The 20,558-nt window shown below is 38.8% G+C and overlaps 1 protein-coding gene across 3 annotated transcripts in view; it reads left to right on the top strand.

Moving 5' to 3' along the window:
* Positions 1–29: 29 nt before the first annotated feature.
* CERK (ceramide kinase) overlaps positions 30–20,558 on the top strand; it is a 43,037-nt gene continuing 22,508 nt past the window's right edge. The window contains exons 1-6 of one of the 3 annotated variants that reach the window (XM_064445520.1): positions 30–286; positions 9,597–9,710; positions 10,956–11,078; positions 13,055–13,180; positions 13,733–13,796; positions 17,571–17,716. In XM_064445520.1, coding sequence (XP_064301590.1) covers positions 148–286; positions 9,597–9,710; positions 10,956–11,078; positions 13,055–13,180; positions 13,733–13,796; positions 17,571–17,716 — 712 coding nt within the window. In that variant the 5' untranslated portion in view covers positions 30–147. Of the gene's footprint in view, positions 287–1,552; positions 1,679–4,497; positions 4,644–9,596; positions 9,711–10,955; positions 11,079–13,054; positions 13,181–13,732; positions 13,797–17,570; positions 17,717–20,558 lie in introns of those variants that run through there. The other 2 variants (XM_064445529.1, XM_064445536.1) reach the window with 2 other exon arrangements.

Raw genomic sequence — 20,558 nt, 5'->3', positions numbered from 1 at the left:
GACGCCGCGCCCCGCCCGGGGGCCAGGCCGGCTAGCGGCGGGAGAGGGGCGCCGTTAGCTGCCGGCCTGGCCTCGCCTCGCCCCGCTGCGGGCGCCCGCTCCCTCCGCCGGGCCATGCGGTAGCGGGGCTGCGGACTCTCGGCCGCCATGGAGCAGCCGCCCGGCGGGCGGCGGCTCCGCCTGGTTTCCTTGCTGAGGCTGGGGCAGCGCTCCTCGGAGGTCACCTTAGACGAGGAGCGGGGGCAGCTGGCCTGGCGCGACCCCCGCCTGCCGCGCCGCGGCGGCGGTGAGTGGCACGGCGGGCTGTGGCGGGCTGTGGCGGGCGGGCGGGCGGCAGCGCACCTGCCGCGGGGCCGCGGCGGGCCGGGGCCGCCGGAGGGGCCGCTTCTCCTCACCGGCGGGGGCAGGGCGCTCGCAGCCTCCCGGGCGGCGCGCGGGGCCGCTCCGGACGCCGGGGACGCCGGGGACGGCCCAACGCCCGCCGGGGCGCCGCAGAGCCGGCTCTCGGGGCGGCGGCGGCCGGGTGTCGGCTAAGAGGGCGCTGAGCGTTCCGAGCGTCCTGTTGGCCCTGGTTGTTTCCTGTACCCGGGTGCCTTTTCGCCCTACGCGGGAAGGGCGGCTGTCGCCGCCGGGGTTCAGAGTCCGGCGCTGAAGGACGGAGGGTGGCTCAGCGACAGGCAGGCCCGGGCCGGGCGGTGCGGGAGCACCCGGGAGCGGCGGCGGGAGGGGCAGCGGCGGCCAGCCGGCTGTGCTGGGCGGGACGGCCGGTCCGCCGGCCGGTGGGGCGCTCCCGGGGCGCTCCGCGGGGTGCGCGGGGGCAGCTGCAGCAGCCGCTCGGGGCGCGCCTGCGGCGGCCGAGGCGGGAAGCCGGCCCCCGCGGCGGGCGGGCGGGCGGGCGGGCGAGGCGCGGGTCTGTGCCGCCGGACCCCGCCGGGCGCTGTGAGTAGGCAGCAGCGTGTGGCTTGTGATGTTGCGTTCACATGAACGTAGCAGGATGTAACAGGCTTGTAGGACTTCAAAAGCAACTTTTTTTATCTTCAGTTACTCGACTTAGTTGTGGTTAGAAAACACTTTTATACTGAGGTAGCGTTTCGGGCAATAACTTTCTTCAAATGTTTTTTTTGGGGGGGGGGGGGGGGGCTTTGGTTGTTTTTTTTTAAGCTATTCGCTTTTTGAAAAGCTCCTTGGAAATTTCCAAAGGAAGTTTAACTTCTGCGACTCACTGTTTTGGAAATATTTAATGTAACTTGTAATGGGGCAAAAAGCTGTTTATAGTTCCCTTTTGTGCAATTAGAATAACGCCAACTTATAAAACTGTGAGTGCGAGATGTTACTGCTGAAAGTACCTGGCAGAATTTCTAGATAACTTCTAAAAACGCCTGTACATACTGTATATCAGGTTTTCTAGTACGCTTTAGGTGGTACTTTATCAGATTCTTTGACCTTGGGGATTTTACATAGTAATTATTCCCATATTTAATATAGCCTTATTAGCATGGTATGTGAACATCTGAAAATGTGTAATGTCCTTCTTTTCACAGCAGCAGCTGTAGAGTGGAAAACTGCTGTCATCCTCATTTTAGAGGTTGGAGGAACTGAGATGGAAATAAATAATAGAAAGGTTGACTAGAAGTTTATCTGAGAAAGGTTGAATATAGATGTCTCCAGTCTCAGGCAAGTTGCCAAACTTAAATAGTTAAATAGTTCTTCCCTTCTTACCATGTACCTTTCTTAAATATTTTCCTGATTTTATCATAATATCTTATTGGCCTGAGGCTTTCTGAAAAAAGGGGAGGGAAAAGGAGGACTCGGAATTGTAGGAACTTGGTGTCGTAGCTTACATAACTGAGAACTGGTCAAGTTTTAAGTATATCTCTTCTTATTCATGAGAACATAAAAAGAGTTCGTTATCCTGCCACTGCTATTGTGTGAATAGAGTTTGACATAATATAGTTTTTATCAGCAGTACTGCTGAAAAAAGTATTTTAAAATTTCTGAACTTACTTCAGATGCACAGCTAAATGAGCGTAAGACTTTGAAGACAAATTAGTTCTTTAATTCTGCCGAGCCTGCCTATATAGGTGTGAAAAATAAGATCCGTATTCTTCAAAATGAAATATAACTAGTCTAGAGAAAAGTTTCTGGATCTTACATTTAAAACATAACCTTTCAGAGCCATTTGGGACAATTGCTCCCACTAGGTAAAGTAGCCTCTGCTTTCAAGAGAATTTTGTAAAATTGTGTATAATCCTTCTAAAAATGCCTTTGCAAAATTACCAGTTGACTGATCTGTAGGCTAGAGCAAATTCAGTGGGAGCTCCATTCTACTGCATGATGAATCACACAGAATCCCAGAATCCCAGGCTGGAAGGGACCTCAGGGATCATCTAGTCCAACCTTTCTAGGAAGAGCACAGTCTAGACAAGATGGCCCAGCACCCTGTCCAGACGACTCTTGAAGGTGTCCAACGTGGCCGAGTCAACCACTTCCCTGGGAGATTATTCCAATGGTGACTGTCCTCACTGTGAAAAATTTTCTTTGTGTCCATTCGGAATCTCCCCAAGAGAAATTTGTGTCCATTACTTCCTTTAGACCATGCCAAGAGTGTTAACAACATCACACTAGCTCTAGCTCTCTTACTAGCACTCTAAAGTTTGTAACTGCTTACGCTTGTACGTTTTACAACTTTTTAACTTGTAAGTTTGCTCAGCTTACTCCTGGTGGGCCAGAGCGAGTGTGAACCTGTCCTGAAGCCTGTTCCAGGGTGAGTGTCAGAATGGTGGGAGGAGGGTGGGACATAGTAAACTAGACTTTTTTTGAGGCAGTTTCTGAAGTACCCAGTTGGAGATTCCTTAGGAGGCAAGTCTGGTTACTGAGTGTGGCTGCTGCCCTGTAATAGCTGTTTACAGGATTTTGGAAAATATCACATGAATCAAAAGAGAAAGGGGAGAGTGGGAGAAGAAAAAGAAATGCTTAAGTGTTCTGGAGGCACAGGTATGATGTAAGTAAAGATCAATACAATAGATGAGGTACCTCCTCTACTCAACACCCTGATTAATTAATGTATTTCCTACACTTGTGCTTTAATACCATCACAGTTTTATCTTATTGCTGCCCTGTTGCCTTTAGGCTCTTTTAAGACCTGGGATGGCTCATCATGTTTGCTACAATTATTTTGGAAATACGAGCAGCATACATGACAGTATATAAATAAACTTTATAATATGGAAGATGGTTAGCTGGAAGCACATAATTTCAGAGGAGTTGCTTGACCAAGATTGGTATCTTTCTACCATTTAGCCTTTGACTATGTGACTACTGTGCATTATGCCTAAATACAGACTTAATTATGCTGTATAAAAATGCTATATTTTTTGTTTAATAGGTAGTTGTTACAGTGAAACAGTTGTCTTGAAACTGAAAAAAGTCAGTGACGGCTGCTTATTTTCTGAGTATTTATTACTGTCCTGGATTTAGCTACAAAAATAAAAATGGTTCGGTATGTGTTTTGTCAAGGTTTGCAGACTTTGACAGGTAAGGAACTAGAGCTATCGTATTGTAGAAGTGTTGAAATATCTACCTCTCCCTGTTGCATCCAAATTCAGGAGCAGATAGGAAACAACAGAGACTTTGCCCTATTGTCCAGGAAAATATGGTTTTGCATAATATGGGGAGACTCTTGTGTTTTCTCATCTTTGTACAATTATATTGGAATACATAGATATTTAAAACCCCTTCTGTCAAAATGCATTTTGTGACTAAAAAAAGCATTAATTCAGGAGAATTATTTTTTATGCTATTTGAGAACATACGAAGAGTAACAAAACCGAGGTGTTTGTTCAAGGCATGGTATGTTTTGAAAACCTTAAATCCTAAATGCTGTTTACTTACCTTCCTATCGTTAGACCTTGTTTAACAGCATCATATTTTCAAGTTCTGTCCTCAGTGTAATGAGGTTCCCATTTCCTGTTCTTTGGTTCATTAAACTTGTTTGAACTTAGAGGAGCAAGTTTTATCTGAAATTTTTCATGTGCATAGCTAAAAGTAACTGAGAAACACCTTTTTTTCCTAGGCATGCCTTCATCTTCAAATATTCTGAAGAAAATTATTTTTCATCCTTGTAATACTTTACCATGAGATTTAGTTGACCTGCAAAGTGGGGCAGAATAATTGTTTTATTATTTCCTCCTGTTGATGGCACAGTGAAGTTTTTCTCAAGTAACCTGATAAAAATTGTGTACCAAATTTCATAGCAGATTATATGTATTGTATGTATGTATTTATGGGTGTTTTAGAAGTGTTGGCTAAGATTGTATCATGCCTAGTACGAAGAGGTTGCAAACACAGAATGAGATTCTCGTGACATTTTTCTGGTTTTTTAACTGTGAAGTACAAGTATGAAGCGGGTGACCGAACTAGACACTGGACTGTATGCCTTCATTTATTGTGTGCACTTTCCTTTAACCTTTCTCTTTCTCCCTTAGCGTGCCTTTTCCAGCTTTCCCCCCAAAACAACCACTTGAGGAAGCCTCAGTACTAGTGTTCACAAGACTGATGCCATTCTGGTGTTGTGGATTCTAAAGAATGCTCAGTTTGATAAACACAGCACCAAGACAGCAGAGGTGGGCCTGCTTGGAGACAAGGTCAGTCCAGCACCTGCGGTGTGTTGGCGCATCCTTAGTCAGTCATTTTTCATCAGTCGTTCCCAACTGGTGATGGGCACACATAGGAATCTGAACCGTGTTTTTCTCTAGGCAGGTCCACTGACTGCATTGAACCAGTAAGATGTGGGAAATAATAGCTCTAGAAGGCGTTGTTTCTTTGTAACATGTCTTCTGGAAGATACATTATTCAAATATAGATGCATACTGCATTAAACAATACATGCTTTTCAGGACACAGCTCTTTTGTGGCGGTGGTTTTATTTTCCCCCCCCTTTAGGTGAAGAAGTGCATCTTATTTCTTGCTTTACCATTGAAATATTCATAGTTGAGTTGAAAATTTTTTTAAATTTGGAAATTTAAAATGGGAAAACATTCAACAATATGATTTAAATATGCAAATTGATCAAAGTTCAAATTGCTGTGATTTGTTTCAAATTGAGATATGTGATATGAAGTAGCAACTGTGTGTCTGATCATATTAGGAACTGATCTATTGTCTACTGGTTTACTAAGTACTTGAAGATTTACCTTAAAAAAAAAAAAAAAGTTTCACTTTACACAGCTGTATATTGTGAGATCGTGGCCTTTGGATGTTTCTGTGACTCTTCCACAGTTCTGAATTAAATAATTTAGTCATGGCATCTTTTTTCTTCCCCTTCTCCCAGGGTTCTCTGTTATTCTGCTTTATATCCTTATCCCCCATCTTCACTTATTTTGGTCTTTATTAGACACAGCTTTCTGTAGTGCATCATCAGTATAATGCAGTGTACCTTCTGATACAAAGCTTGTTTCCTTGCTTTTAGGTGAAGGCAAACTTAGGACAAGGTAACTTATGGTTCATGTGGTCTGTAATAGTAAACTAGTTTTCAAAGTGACTGAAAAAATACTTTTTCTTTGAATCTGTGCTCCAGCTTTTTTGTTGTTAATATCACAAGATAAAGTTGTTAGAGTCACAAGAGTATACTAATAATTCAAATTAGTTATGAATGTTACTGCATCCATGGGCCTGAACTGAATTTTAAGAATAAATCAAGTGCTGTGATCAGTGATGTTTTTATGCTTTTGCACGTCTGTGTTGCTTTGAGCTAACACATTTGTGAGGGAGGAATTTGGCCTGTAGGATACGTAGCTGGCAGTGATGAATGAACAAATCTTGACTGGGGCTCTGAGTGAGTTTAAGCAAACTTGGGAAGTGTTCTGTGGGAGCGGCAGACAGTGATGACACACCAAAAAGCCTTTCTTTACACAGAAGAACACACATCGCAACTGCTGGCTATGTTTTTCACAAAAAAAAGGCCCACTGTTCGTGTGCTTTTTTTCTTTTCTCCTTGCTTAATGTGGGGAAAAGTAGTATGCATGTAATACAGTATTTTGCTGTTTTGTCAGTTTGCGCTTCAAGAAGAGTGTCTGTCAAGATGGTAAGAGCACGGTGACCCAGAATGAGTGATGACTGGCACAGCCAGTGTGCTGCGAGGACTGTCACCTGTCCATTGTGTGTTTTGTTTGTGGGTTGGGTTTTTTTGTTGTTGTTTTTTTGCCATGCCCCTTCATCCAGCTGCTCTGGATGGACATGTATCATGTGTGCTAGACATTCAACAAGGTGAGACATGGAAACATAGATGTCTGAAGATCTTTGAGATTAAGCTTGAGAAAATTGATATGTACTTTAGTATTTCTGAACTCAAAATTCAGTCTCTTGCGTCTAGATGTGTATGTTGAAAAAGACGTGGTATTTTGCGTGGTATTTTGTCAAGGAACTGTTCTGTGCTACTTAGTTGAGCACACTGTACTGAGCCAAGTCAAATTGTTTGGTATGGTCTGAGCCTGTAGTTCAACTTTTTTATCAATGTTGATCTAGTAGTGCTGGTGTAAGTACCATTTTTTTTTCTTTTTGTTAACATGGCAATAAGATTTTCCATGTTTTGGGAGAAACTCATAAAGGTGAAGGCCTTTATGAGTGAACAGCTGTATGCTAAATCAGTGAAAGAGGTGTGGGAAAGGAGTATAATTAGTACATATGTGAACCTTGTTGACCCCTCAAAAGAGGGCAGGATAGTCCTGCTTATTTTTATGGGGTAGGTTTTGATGATTAAATGGCAGATGAGGGGTTTGTGTTTATAGGACCATGATTGTGCTGCTTGTATTGAAGGTCGTTTGATTTCTCTTCACAATGGAAACGTCCCCATTTTGGGGAAAAAGGGGTGAGGGTGGGACTAAGTAATTGATTTGCTTTCTGATAAAGCAATATACTGTATAACACTACGTTGAATAGTGATAGAGTTGTATTTGGACTGATAGAAATTCTTGAGCTCTGTTCAAACACAAATGCATTCAGATTTGTTTTTGTAAGCTGTAGGGAATGTTCTGAATAACATGTTTGTATCTGAGCAGCTTTGCATCTTTCTGGCCCTCTGCAATTACTGTATTAGGTAGTGTGTGGTTTTGACTGCCTTAAGATTGGAGTATGCTATCAGGGCAATGGAGCTGCTTGGTGCCTGTACGGTGCCACGTAGAACCGAGGGCCACAGTCAGCATAGCTGGTATTCATTGAGTAGATACTTCTCAGACTTTTATCAAATGCAAAGATTTACAGAGGGAAAGTGGGATCACTCTATTCTGTTCCTTGCTTTTGTTTTGTTCCTTCCCCACCCCTCCAAATCTGTTTTTTTCTTGTGGCTTAAGATTAAAAAAAGCATACCTATAACTAAAGTATTTACTCTTTGCTTTTTTTTGCCACATCTGTGAAGACATTTGCTAGAAAAGCAATCGTGCAACTGTCAGAGGGAGAACACATCTGAAGAATTAGGCGAACTTAGTGGAAGTGGTTGCAAGGTCTAGGGTTGTTAATATAAGCTGTGTAATATGTGCTAAAATATATACTCCAAAGGAATGCTTTCAGTGATACAGATTTGGAAGTGCTTTTTAATCTGTTTGCTATCTGTACAGCTGGACAGCTTCAGTATCTAGAAAATTCCTAATAAAACAGTGACTTCTGTTGCTGCTCCTAGTGTACATGCTAATAAGTATCCAGTATGTAGAACTATTTCCCAAAATGTTCATTAGAGCATTGTCATTTCAATTTTGATCTAAATGTAGTTTGTCAAGTGTTTTAGCGTATCTGTGAGCAACCTCAAAAGCAGTTACCACTTAAGTATGCAGTCTTTATAAATGTAACAAGCTTTTTTTGTATTTGAACATCTGGAAAGGTGGCATGGCCAGTAGAAAAATGACAACTAAAAGCAGTTCTGAGAAAGAAAGGTTAAAGAACATGTTCCCTTATCTTAATTCATTGTTGCATCTCTGTTCTGTATTTTTTTTTCTTGGCTAAATGGATAGGTGGATAAGCATGTTGAGATCCCATAGCAGATCTTTTCTCTGAATGTTAGGAAGACCAATTAACTGTTACTATTGAGTATTGAATACTTGATACTTGTGTATAGATATCTATATCATATACATACACATGTAAAACTATATCGTGTTTCTAGTGAGTTCATCTCTGCTGTTGGATCTTTATAATAAAGACATTCTGTGACTGCTGCATTTCCCCATCATGCCTTAAATATAGTAAATGCAAAAAAAAAAAAAGCTAAATATGTTTTCTAAGTAGTTAAAACTTTCAAATACAACCAGATTCCTAAAAGGCCTCAGCGTGAAGTTTGGAAGCTACATTTCTTTGGAACCAAGCTAAAAACCTCTGGTAAGATAAAATCTTTAAAGGAATATAAAGCACCTGAAACACCCATAAAGGAAAAAAACACATGTCAGTAGACATGACAATGGGTAACAACTCTGACTAAAACAAATAAGATGGGGGAAAAAAATTGAACTAGTGACAAATGAATTGTAGTCGCTGCTGTGAAGAGCTGAGGAAAATTGTTTGCTTATTTTACATTCCTCACCACTGCCATGGTACTTCTGCAAAATCGTGAGGAACATGAAATGTAGGATAAAACCCAGTAACAACATTTTTGTGTGTTTAATATCTCTTTGTATCTCTATATCAGTCTAGATATCTACCTATATATGAGAGAAACCCTATATATGAGAGAAACAAGTATATTGTTATTATATAAGAGATTATATTATAATATATCTCATGTAATTGTTTTTTGTGTATGTATACACAGAGTGCTTGCTTGTACATGAATAAAAAGCATGTGGGATTTTTTTTTTGAGATAAAGTAAAAGCAAAGAAATTTTGAAATCAGTGATGTGAGACAAAAGCCTCAATTTGACAGGAGTTAAGAAGACTGAGAAAGTTTTGAGGAACTATAACAGAAAAAAGGGCAAGGGTGGAGGAAAATTCTTTCATAGTGTAGGAGCAAGAGGCCTGTTATTCTGAAAAACAATAGTTCTGAAGTTGATACAAGGGAAATATATTTAACAGTACATATAACATCTAGAATTTGCTGCTTCAGAGATCCTGAAGTTTAAAAGCTTAGTGAGATTTAAAGTCTTAAGCATTCATATGAATGCCCTTCTTTCATAAGCCAACTACTTACTTGAGAATAACAAATGGCCTCTGTAGTCTCTCTGGACTAGATTTAGTTGCAGATTCTCTGAAATAACTTGTGCTTTTCACTGTCAAATATCTGGACTAAGTGTCATTGAAGGGGCAATTTAATTACTCTGAAATCAGTGTTGCTGGATTTTGGCTTCATGCAAAAATGTTTTTATACTCAATACCTATTTTTCTGAGAAATCGTAGACATTTAAAACATTTGGAGTAGTTCATAGGTGGTTATGGATCATGTGCTTTGACTAAAGGCAAAAGAAAATTGAAAATAATCAGCAAATTTCTACTTATGCTCTTGGTCGTGCTTATTAAGCAGCTACTCTAATTGTATGTCTATATCATTACGTGTAGAAATAATAATTCTGGTGCTGTTTTTTGAAGATACTAATGTGTAAGATCTTGTGTTTATACAGAAAGCTGTTCCGTACCAACCTCTGAGATCATTGCTGTAGAAGAAACTGAACTTAACAAGAAACAGCGTAATGCTGGCAAATGGCAAAAAATGACAAAGCCATATGCTTTCACAGGTAAGGCAAGTATACTCGCAGGATGCTTGTGCTAATTACTTAGTTGGAGGTATAAAGGGCAGACTCAGAACGAATCTTCAGAATTTTTTTAACAGAAATGGGGCATTTAAAAAAATCAAAACAAACTCCACCACCACCAAAAAAACCCCCAACCAAAACAAACAACCCCAAAACCAACAAACAAAAAAAAACCAGGAAAACAAACAAACAAATTAAACACCCACCCCCCCACCCCCCAAAAAAAAAAAAAAATGCCAGGTTACATTTAAGAGAGCCTTATTTTGTAAAATAAAACCCTTTCTTTAAGAACATGTGCTATGTTTGGTTATTTAGTGAAGTAGTCCTAACTAATGTCTTACCTTTCTGCTGCTGAATGACTGCGGCAGGACACTTGCTTTCTACTACTTAACTAGAAAATCAAGGGAGTCTGGGAACATGAGTCTTGAATGTTTGGGGCTTTTTTAAAACTATCCATAACCATCAGAATGCATGTGTGTAAAGGTTCTTTGTATCATTGACTACATTCTTAAAACAAAGTTCCAGAAACAAATTTCTGTTTGTGTTGGGGAAAGAGTGGTGATTTCTGTGCTGCGAAGCTGAGGCAAATGTGACTGCTCCCATGCCACAGTTCTATGTTGTGGAGTACTTGCCTCATATTTAGTCCTTCAGTAATAATGATTGGTGATACTGTGGATGGAAAGGTAAGCTTAGTTCTTAATGCGCAAGAAGACTGTAAATATTTTTTCTCAAACTTCAGCTTTATGAAATGAAATTCACCCTGTTAGTTACATGGGGGCTGATGTGAGGGTTTGGCTTATCCTCTTAGCTCACGGCATTTTGTATTATGTAGACATTGCAGACTTTAATACGGATAAAATAATATATAAGCTCAGTGAACTTTTGTATAAGTATGTCTATAATCAGTTTATGGAAAATGGATTTTATTTGGTTTAAAAATAAGTTTATGTTTGGGTATCTGCTATAAGCTAATGGCCTAGAGCAAGTGTTTTCATTTATGTTTTCATTTTGACTTTCTATAGATGTCTTGTTCACACTCTGAATGCTTCTGTCATTTGCATAAATGTGTAGTTGGGGTTAATTACTATTTTCTAAAGGTAGATATTTGGAGATCTGTCTGAAATGCATTTGTCATTTCACAGAACTGTCTCATTGTGCCTCTTTGTGTGTGTATGTTTTGGGTTTTTTGTTGTTTATGGTTTTGTTTTTGTTTTTTAATTTAAATAGTGTATTACGTGAAGAAAGCACGAAATCACCGCTGGCGGTGCAGTGATGTGACGTTTTGGTGTATTGATGAGCACTTGTGTAATCAGTGGATACAGGCACTGAAAGAATTACTTGAAAGGCAGAGTAAGTTTGACTAAACTACTAATGTTTGCAGAATCATTTTATAGGCATGTATGTCAATATTGTTTTCATACATCTGCTTTTTTTTGAAATCTTAAGGGAAGCTTATACTCAAGAGTTGAGGGAGCTGGGAGTTAAGTGTCTCATTCTTCTTATCACTATTTTTGCATCTCGTATTCATTAAGTTGTATTGAGTGTTTTATCAGTTAGAACTATAGGCGTCTCATAATTTTGCCCAGATGTAACTTATTTTCACAAAATAGGGACATTATTAAAAGCTTAGCAGAGGCTTTAAATGACTAACTTTGGAGAAAGTAAAGGGTGAAAAATGTCCTCAGATCTTGAGAGCACCTCAAATCTCTGAGATTACAAGGATTGTAGCGACCGTAAGATTTATGGGTAGCTTTTTGTGTGTCTGTCTCACCTTTCCAGTCTCATCAACAGTGTGCCTTATGTAGTGAGAATTACCACCAATCATTTCTGGGACTCTTGGACATCTACTTCTTGGAAGGCTAAAAGTAGTTTTGCAGGAGTTATTCCTGAAAGAGATACCTTGATAGATGTCAGGGAGCAGCAGCAGGAGCAGATCAACTCCGTGACTAAAGGGGGTCAAGGATGACCATAGCACAGGCAGTGCCCTCACTGACCAGGGTGAGGTCCCGCTGTATCTGAGCAGGGTGGGCAGAGCAGGGATGGGGTTAGCAGCAGGTCCCATTTACAGTCCAGATGAGATAAAGTAATCAGATCCATCCAAGGAGGCCAGACAGGAGCAGCAGGAGATAGGGCTGGAGGCAGAGGTGGAAATCAGCTACTTGCAGTGTAGGTCTGAGGTGCGTCTGAGAGATGGAGCCAGAGAAGGGACTGGAGACAAGTACACCTACAATTTGACTTGAGCAAGTACTTAAGGCTCAGAGAATGAAAATGGATGTTTAATAAAAAAATGCTCTTCTGAACAGGCATTGGAAGCCTGCATCTTAATAATGTTTTTGTTTTGTATACATTACACATGAGGTATCTGGCTTCAAATAAAATCTCTTAAGAAATAGGGTTCGTGTGGCATTCAGTACACCTATGAGAGATGTGGCCTGGGCAGTCATCCCCATTTGAGTGCAGGTGTCCATTCTATTGCTAACAAGCTATTTCAGAAAAGGTAGGAGCTCCTCAGAGAGGGTAAACGGTGCTTTGGTGTGTGGCAGCTTTAAACCATTCAAACAGTCTAGCTTGGGTGGATTTATTATGCAAGTGTGGCGATCTAATAACTCGGTTTATTTTTTCTTTTAAAATAATAATTTAGAATGCCATCCGAGGAAGTGTGAATATTGTAACAGGTCTTTGTTCTATACAAAAAAGGAAGGTTCTCTGGGTGCATCAAGCATTACCGTTTTCTGTGTCTGCTAGTAAATGTAAATCCATAACTACTCAAAGAAATTTGAGATAGTAATATCAAAGGTGTTTTCTAAAGGGAAGGGGTTACAGTAAAGGGCAAGCACTTGCTGTGCAGCATGTAGTTGGGAGGTATTCTTACTGTGTCTTTATCACTTAAAGGAAATGCATTTTAACTAGGTTATAAAGCAAGAATGTTGTTTAAATAAATAAAAGTATTTCTATGTATGCTTCACTGAGAAGTGTCTTTCCTGTTGCTGCCCTTGGTTTGTCTTTTGTCTTGTATGCTGTGATGCTGATGTCATTTAGTGGGAAGGTACTGTGAGAATATGACATGACATGGAGTCAGATGAAATGATTCTGAATTTCACCTGCTGTCTTACTACCAACTTGTTCAGTACTGTCAGTATACTCAGTATAATAAAGAGGATAGAGGAAGCAGGTTTTTGTAGCTCTTTGATAGAGTTATAGAGTTATAAGAGCTAAAAGGTTTGTATACAGTGTTCACTTCGATATTTACAGGTTTGGTTTTGTATAGCTTGTTAAGCTTTTGTTTGGTGCAAAATCAGTGTACTATAGTATTTTCCATACTGCAGAGTCTAGACCAAAGCAGTTGCTTGTGTATATTAATCCATGTGGAGGAAAACGTCAAGGGAAGAGGATTTATGAACAGAAAGTTGCTCCACTCTTCAGTCTGGCTTCTATCTCCACTGATGTTGTTAGTGAGTAATAAATATTTTAATTTCTTAATAAACACAATATGAATTCTTTAACGCATCTCTAAGTAGCTTAAATTCTTTCTGTTACTTACCTTTTCTTACTAAGGAAATGAAACTGAGTGGTAGAGAAAGGATGGTTTCTAATTAAAGGTGTATATATATAAAAAAATATATATAGGTAGCCAGAGAAATTACCACCTTTTATCAATTTTCTGCTTACTAAATTAAAACGTCTGGTATTTCTGAGGTATTTGAGCTCTTCATGTATAAGATAGTGTCTCATCTTTTTCAGCTTTACTGTTAAACCCAACTATTCACTTGCACAATTTTTAGTGAAATATTCTTTCATGTCGAGTACAGTGCATGCCTCTCTCAATTCTTTCCTTGGTATAAAATCTTTTGAAACACATTTTAAGGGCAGGCTGATTTTTGGTGACATTGGTAATAGAAGTATGGTTATTAATGAATTAATAACATTTTTATAATTTTATATTATATACCATTTTATAAGAGTATTTTATAATAGTAATTTTTCATGTGTTTATTTCTTCATAGTAACTGAACATGCTAACCATGCTAAGGACAATTTATTTGAAGTCAATATTAATAAATATGATGGGTAAGTAACTTCATTTGCTTTTCCTTTTCTAGCTGATACATTCTGTAATCTGTCAGGTTTTTAATTTAAAATAGTAGTCTTCATTGCCGATATGTTCATTACAACAGCTGCAAGTTCTGGGGCATATTCCTTTTGATAGGAGATCCACATTTAGGATTATCACAGGAAAACTAAACTGTTTCAGTAACAATATATTCAAGTGTAGTATAACAATGTTTGCATGAGATTTGTGTTCAAAAGATAAATGTAAGATACTTCTGTTTGTCCAGAAGTAGAGCATTCTGTGATAGCTTGAAAGCTACCCTGAAGTGTTTTGTGGTATAGGTGATCTTGACACATACATGAGTCCAGAACACGGCATCAGTAGCATTCAGCCTGTGTGTAAAAACCATGAGCTGTTTAGAAGTGTTACAGATAGTTCCTCTTCCTATGTAGGACTGTTCAAATAATGGTCACATCATTTGGCTTTATTTGTGTTCTGTTGTGGAATTACTGTTTTAAAAGAAGACCTAATTGAATGGTGCAGTTGCATTCCCTTATTAAATCTGCTGTAGAAGCAGAATATTTTAATACATAAGCTAGTCATTCCAGTTTCTGGTTCATGACATGAAACAAGTTAGATGACTGGAAGATCATGAAAATGTATGCAGAACCTATGCATATGAACTCTCATAATTACAGTATTTTAAAATAATACCTTGCATTTGTAGACAGGTACATTTAACTGGTAAGTTGCAAAAATAAAACGTTATCTCTTCAGAGTACTTTTGCTAGGGGAGCAGATCTATATGCGTTATATAAATCGAGTGAGGGCATGATGTTGGCAAACTGTGGTAGGAAGAAACTACATTCATAGGTTGAATTCCTAGACTTCAGCTGCTTTAAAATCAGTTGACTTTAAATAAGCAGTTTTGACTATACTGGGATTTTTCTTAATTTTGCAGAAGTGCAAGGAAGGGAAACTGGGATCATAGGAAAACCTAGTTTAAGATTTTTCTTCTCATTTGACTTAAGTGATTTGAAATAGATAATACTGACAGTTGGTGAAATTCCAGTACAGAGCAGAAAAGGGAAGCAAGTGAGCCCATGTCCACTTCTAGTAAATTGTTTTTTACAAGTGGCAGTGACCAATTGTAATGGTACCTGAAGTGTTTTTGGCAGATTCAAACAGTCTGTTACTGGAGAATTTTTGTGTGTGTGTGTGTGTGTGTTTCCCCCTTCCCCCCATCTAACATGACTGAGAGAAACAGTTGGCCAGAGAACTGCATCTTCTAAGAATCTCATGATTCTTCTGTGCCCAGGCTTGGCCTTAATGGCAGTTAGCCTGGGAACTGCAACACGTCTTTCTGAGCCTGATTTTTATCCATCACGTACAAGTCTGTTGCTGTGGTGAACAGTGTTGTTAGGTAGGAGTTCTTCTACTAATACTACTTTTTAAATAACAGATCACATGGTTTTATGGAAGATTTTAAAAATGGTTGAGCCACATAAATGCATGTGTTTCTTGAAGTTTGGTTGATACTTCTCACATAGAAGAAAAGCTTCTTTAGATTCCTTCACCTAGTTGTGATTACCCATTCTCTTAAATTGGTTCTGACAAATGTCTTTCCCTTCATTCAGTGATTTCCCTTCATTCCTCATTTCATCTCCAGATTCCCTGTTTGGCAAAGCCATGCCTATAATTTTGGAACTAGATATAGGATTCTTAACGAAAACCCCTTCACTGCCTTCCAAGTAGATTTACTTGAGACAGCTTATTTAAACCTTTTGTGTGTGGTTCCTGTTTGTTCTTCCCATTTCCCCTTATATGAATTTCGTATGGTGACTATACTAATCTAATAGCTCAGTGATATAACAGCTTCTCTTTGAAAACAGTTACTTAAAATGTTGCGTTACCATATGGCAGGTTTTTGTTCATTGTTGTGCAGAACAACTAGAGCATTCTGTAATATTGTGCAGGTAACAACCACGTTTAGAATAAGTCTGGCACATATGAATTGCTGTGCTTCCTTATCCGTATGCCTGTTGCACATGCCTTTGTAAAACTGTTTCAGATTGTTTTTTTTCCTAGTTACTGAATTAGTTCACAGGTTGATACTAGAAGGGACCATAGTTCTTTTAAAACTCAGTGTCTTGTGGACTTGATTCTTTGGAAGTCATTTAGCATATGTAGTTTACTGTTACCATTTGTCTAAGGAGTGAAACGCTAGTCCATTAGAAAAATAAGCCCAAAATGTAGGAATCACTCTAAAATGATCTGTCTTACAGTAGTTCTTCACTAGGGCTCTTCACACATGTCACCTGCCCATTGGTCATCTGATGTTTGCAATTAATCTGGTCATGCTGATATTGTGTATGTGAACTTCTTTGCCAGTATTTACCCTTGATAGGTATAGGTGTTCATATTGTTGTCATCTCTGAGCCTTGATATAGTACTTGTTATAAATAGAACACCACTGAGACAACATTGACCTTGAACTGACATGGAAATTTTTGTCCACTTAACCTCCTCCTTAGAGTCTGCACAGAAAGATGAGACAGGCTAAAGTTGAGAAATAGTTAAGCTATGAGAAGAGAAATTAATTTTTAAAATTAAAAACAAACATCCTTCTTTTCCCTTCTCTCCCAGTCTCTTAGGTCTTGACTTCGAGTTGGGCAGTATATATTTTTTAAGACTACCCACTCCATTCATGAAAAAATGGCTGGGTTTTTTCAAGCTTTCCTTCTGCTGAAAATACAATAATAAGCAAATATAAATCATCAATACTTAAAAGTTAAATAAAGTAACTCGTCCTGTGAAATAGGTGCTCATTCAGCATTATCTATTGCTGACTGTGGGAAAAGTATTAGTTTATGCATTGGAGAAGATTGCTGTAGGTAACAGTAGACATTCCTAAACATGTATGCTGGGGACTAAACGCATAACTTCCTGGATTTGTCATGTGTTCCTTTAAAGTGTATTTGAATCTCTTTTTCAGTTAAAGAATGTTTATGCTTTTAGAGTTCAGGGAGTGCATTTGATGATTTTGCATGAAAAGTATACTGCTGTAAAATAGTCTTTTACTTCCTAGTATTTGCTTGGCTGTGGACTCTCTGCTGAGCTTTAACATATTGAGGATCTGTGTAGCTGCTGCACCAGCTCTGACCTGAATTAAGTTTGCAAAACAAAGTTTTGCATCTGGTAACATTTAGAACTCTGTTTCTCTATGAATGGTTATGTAGATATACATGACTTCTGTCTGTTTGATGGGCTCTCAGCATGTTCAAAAGAGCACGCAAGCATGCACTTTTGTTTTTTGACTTTCATATAATGTATATCGCTATTAAATCAGTAGTGTAAAATATACTTCTGCCTGAAGCCACAAATATTAACTAACTTTTCCCTTTTTAGTAAAGGTACTCTATTTACATTTTGTTTCATTAGAAAGCTGTATGTACAGTCCTGTTCAGTGCTTTCCTTGTATAGTGCATTTCCACTGATGTCTGTCGGCACACAGCAATAGAGGTTAAAGACTTTTTCTTTAGGTTGCGCATCAACATTTTTTCCTAACATTAGAGGCACGTCTAGGTGCATTTGCAGTTGTACAGCTTGAATTTTTTTTTCTGGTTTTTTTTGTTAACTGCCAAGTTGACTGTGGACTACTATATTCTGTGAAAATGGAGGAAGAGAATAGAACAGCTATTTTTGATGTGCTCAGTGCATGCCTTGAGTAGAACACTTGCCATGTTGTTTATTGACTGTTAGTGTGCATTCTAATTTGTGTTTCCTGGCAGTGTTGTTTGTGTTGGCGGGGACGGCACATTCAGTGAAGTGATGCATGGTCTCATTGGAAGAACGCAGAAGGACTCTGGCATAGACCAAAATAATCCCAAAGCACCATTAGTCCAGTGCAATATAAGGATTGGCATAATCCCTGCTGGTAAGAAACGGTTAACTTTCAGTTTATTAATTTATTCTTGACATTTCTTATTCCTAACTTATTGAATTTAGGCTTAAGTGTAAGATACGAGCAACGATATTCCATAAAGACACCTAACTCAAGCTGTTTCTAACCTGGTATAATTATTGATCACATACAATTTTGCTTGGGAAGGGTACCTTAGAAAGGAAATCAAATCTTAACGTGCAACTTCAGAATTTAATTACTGCTCTTTTTAAAAAAAAATTTTGTGGGTTAATACAAGATAAGATGTTGACAGTAATACCTTTGCCCATCTGTACACATGAGTGAAATTTACTGAACAGAGACTTACCTGATAAATATTTTTCCAGTTCCAAATGCCCCACATTGTAATTAAATCCTTCCACTGGTCTGGCAAACTCCAAACAAATGCTAAAATGTCTTCCTTTTATATGTTTTTTTCCCCTTCAGTTACCATCACAGAAAGAATAAGGCAACTACAGCTGAGGAACAGTCCTCAGGTTCCAGACCAAGTTGCACTTTCTGCCCCTTTTTAGAGGTGCTATGCCTTCAGTTCTCTGTGTCAGCCACTTTTTCAGGCAGTCCTGACTGCTGTCACTGAGAAGCATTTGAGAGAACTCATTCTTGGCGTTCAGGTCTTTGGTGATAAATTTAGTGTCCCAGATGTTACCTCACCCTGCCCAGTTGGTCCCCAAGACCCCTTCAAAAGTGGACTTAAAAGATCACTCTTCCAGGACTGGATTCGGTGTTGCAACTCTTCAGTAGCATCTGCAATTTTGAGGACTCTGTGGCAAGACAAATGGATGGTTCAGTGTCTTTTCTACACTGTTCTCTTTTTCTTGTCAGATGCTTGAGATTTGAATTAAAGAACTGGGATATAAAACAAACATTATGAGCTCGTGACTAAACTAAAACACAGACTTTATGAGAAAATTGAGCACAGGTTATAAAAATACCCCAAGTGAAACAGTATATCTGTACCCTCAGGCTTTAGGTCACTAATTTTCTACCTATATCTTTGTGGAGAATGTATTCAAACCCAAATGGTCTGCATTTCTGCTTGGAAGAAGTTTAAGCCTTTCTGCTTACAGTACCTTAAGGGTTAAATATCTAAAAGTTGTGATGTGAATATCCCCTTATGGTTTTTCATTCCGCTTGTTAGCAAGCACATTAAGGGTTCTATATAACAGACTCACTGTATTTAAGTGTATTCTGAATTTATTTTTTAAAGCCTTGTATTAAAATCAGTTTGTGTAATAAGAATAGAATTTGAAGCGCTCTCCCCTTTGTTTCCTTTATTTGAGAATATTTCTTGGATTAAAGGTTTTTACTTGCATGGTTGGTTTTAGAAGATTTTGCCTACTGGTGATGTTAGTGACCATAAGAAGATAAAATTTAAAAACCAGAACCTCAATATTAAGAGCTATTTCTTTGTCCACAGGAAACTAACTATAAGCATGTTAAAATTGAAAGGTTAGCGTTGCTTTTTCAACATTTCTTAATGCATTTTTTCCAATTGCAACCAAAAAGTGATCTTCACTGGTATTTTAATATTGCTAACATGGGTCAAGTCACTTTCTTCTCTTACATACTTTGTTTTGTCCATTGTAGCTGTTTGCTGTTTGAATATATACTGCATGCTCTGTCCCTTGAAGTAACAGAAGGTACAGCCTTGTAATCAGTGCTATGTATGATTCAAATATCTTTTTGCCAAGTCATTTTTCAGATCCCTCAAAAATTATTTATAATGGTGTGTAAGGAAACCAGCCATTAAAGTTCTGTTAATTCAGTTTTTGGAAGTATATTATGTAATACTTAAAATAATCCATTACTGAAAATATGGGAAAGTGCTTATTTACTGGAAAAGAGTCAAATCACTGAACAAATCTCAACCCTTTTTCCACACATCTAGCCGTTATGGGGACCTTAAACTGTGTATGAAATAGCCAAACCCGTGCATCACAGGGTGGTCAGGAAGCAGCAACAGTTTAGGGTGGTTTTTTTCCAGCCCTTGATGAAGCTGTTCTCTGTTCAGCTGTTCTTTGCTTGATGTAATGGAGCTCTGACCATGTATTAACCCCAGCAGATCCCCTAGTTCCCAGACTAGTGGAAGAAATCTGTTCCAAAATAAGTGAGATCCTTAAAAAGACTTTTAAACTAAAACACATCAAGTCAAAAGGAAAAATGAAATATAAATCATGCATCTAAAAAAACTCCATCCATGGTGCTCTTTTGAGTTCTTTATAAACAATCTTTTTCTTAAAATAGTAAGAACTCATTAGCAGACACTGAAAACGAGCACTACCCATAGTTTAGAGATTAAGTTCTAAAGCTCTGCGTGTCTTCTGATATGTGGAGACGGTTTACTCAGTGAGGGCAGGAGCCTGGCGTAAGGTGACACTGAATTGGCATTTTTGCATTTTTTATCATTTAGTTCCTAGTGTCAAGCTGTGTTAACAGAAGCATGGTGGGGTGTCATTTGTGGTTGTGAATAAACAGTGTCATTATTCAAACTAACACTCGATTCAGCAGACTTAATCTTTGCTCAGAAACAGTCAATTTGATTGTACAAAAGTTTGAAAATACAAACTAAAGAGATTTAATGCTAAAGCACTCATCTAATGACCATTTTTGAGTAATTACCTTAATTTCATAGGCAGAATTCCATTGTGCAGGCTTTTTTTTTTTTTTTAAAAAACGTTGGAGGCTACTTGTAAATCATGATTCTAACTTTCTGGAGCAAGCCCCTGCTTGGCTCTTTGGTTTTTTTGTTTTGTTTGGGGTTTTTTTGGTTTTGTTTGTTTGAATAAATGTGCCTTTCCAGACACGGTTTCTTTCC

This window comes from Phalacrocorax carbo, chromosome 1, assembly GCF_963921805.1.
Source record: "Phalacrocorax carbo chromosome 1, bPhaCar2.1, whole genome shotgun sequence".
In the NCBI taxonomy this organism is placed as follows: domain Eukaryota; kingdom Metazoa; phylum Chordata; class Aves; order Suliformes; family Phalacrocoracidae; genus Phalacrocorax; species Phalacrocorax carbo.
This window is presented reverse-complemented; position numbering and strand designations above follow the sequence as displayed.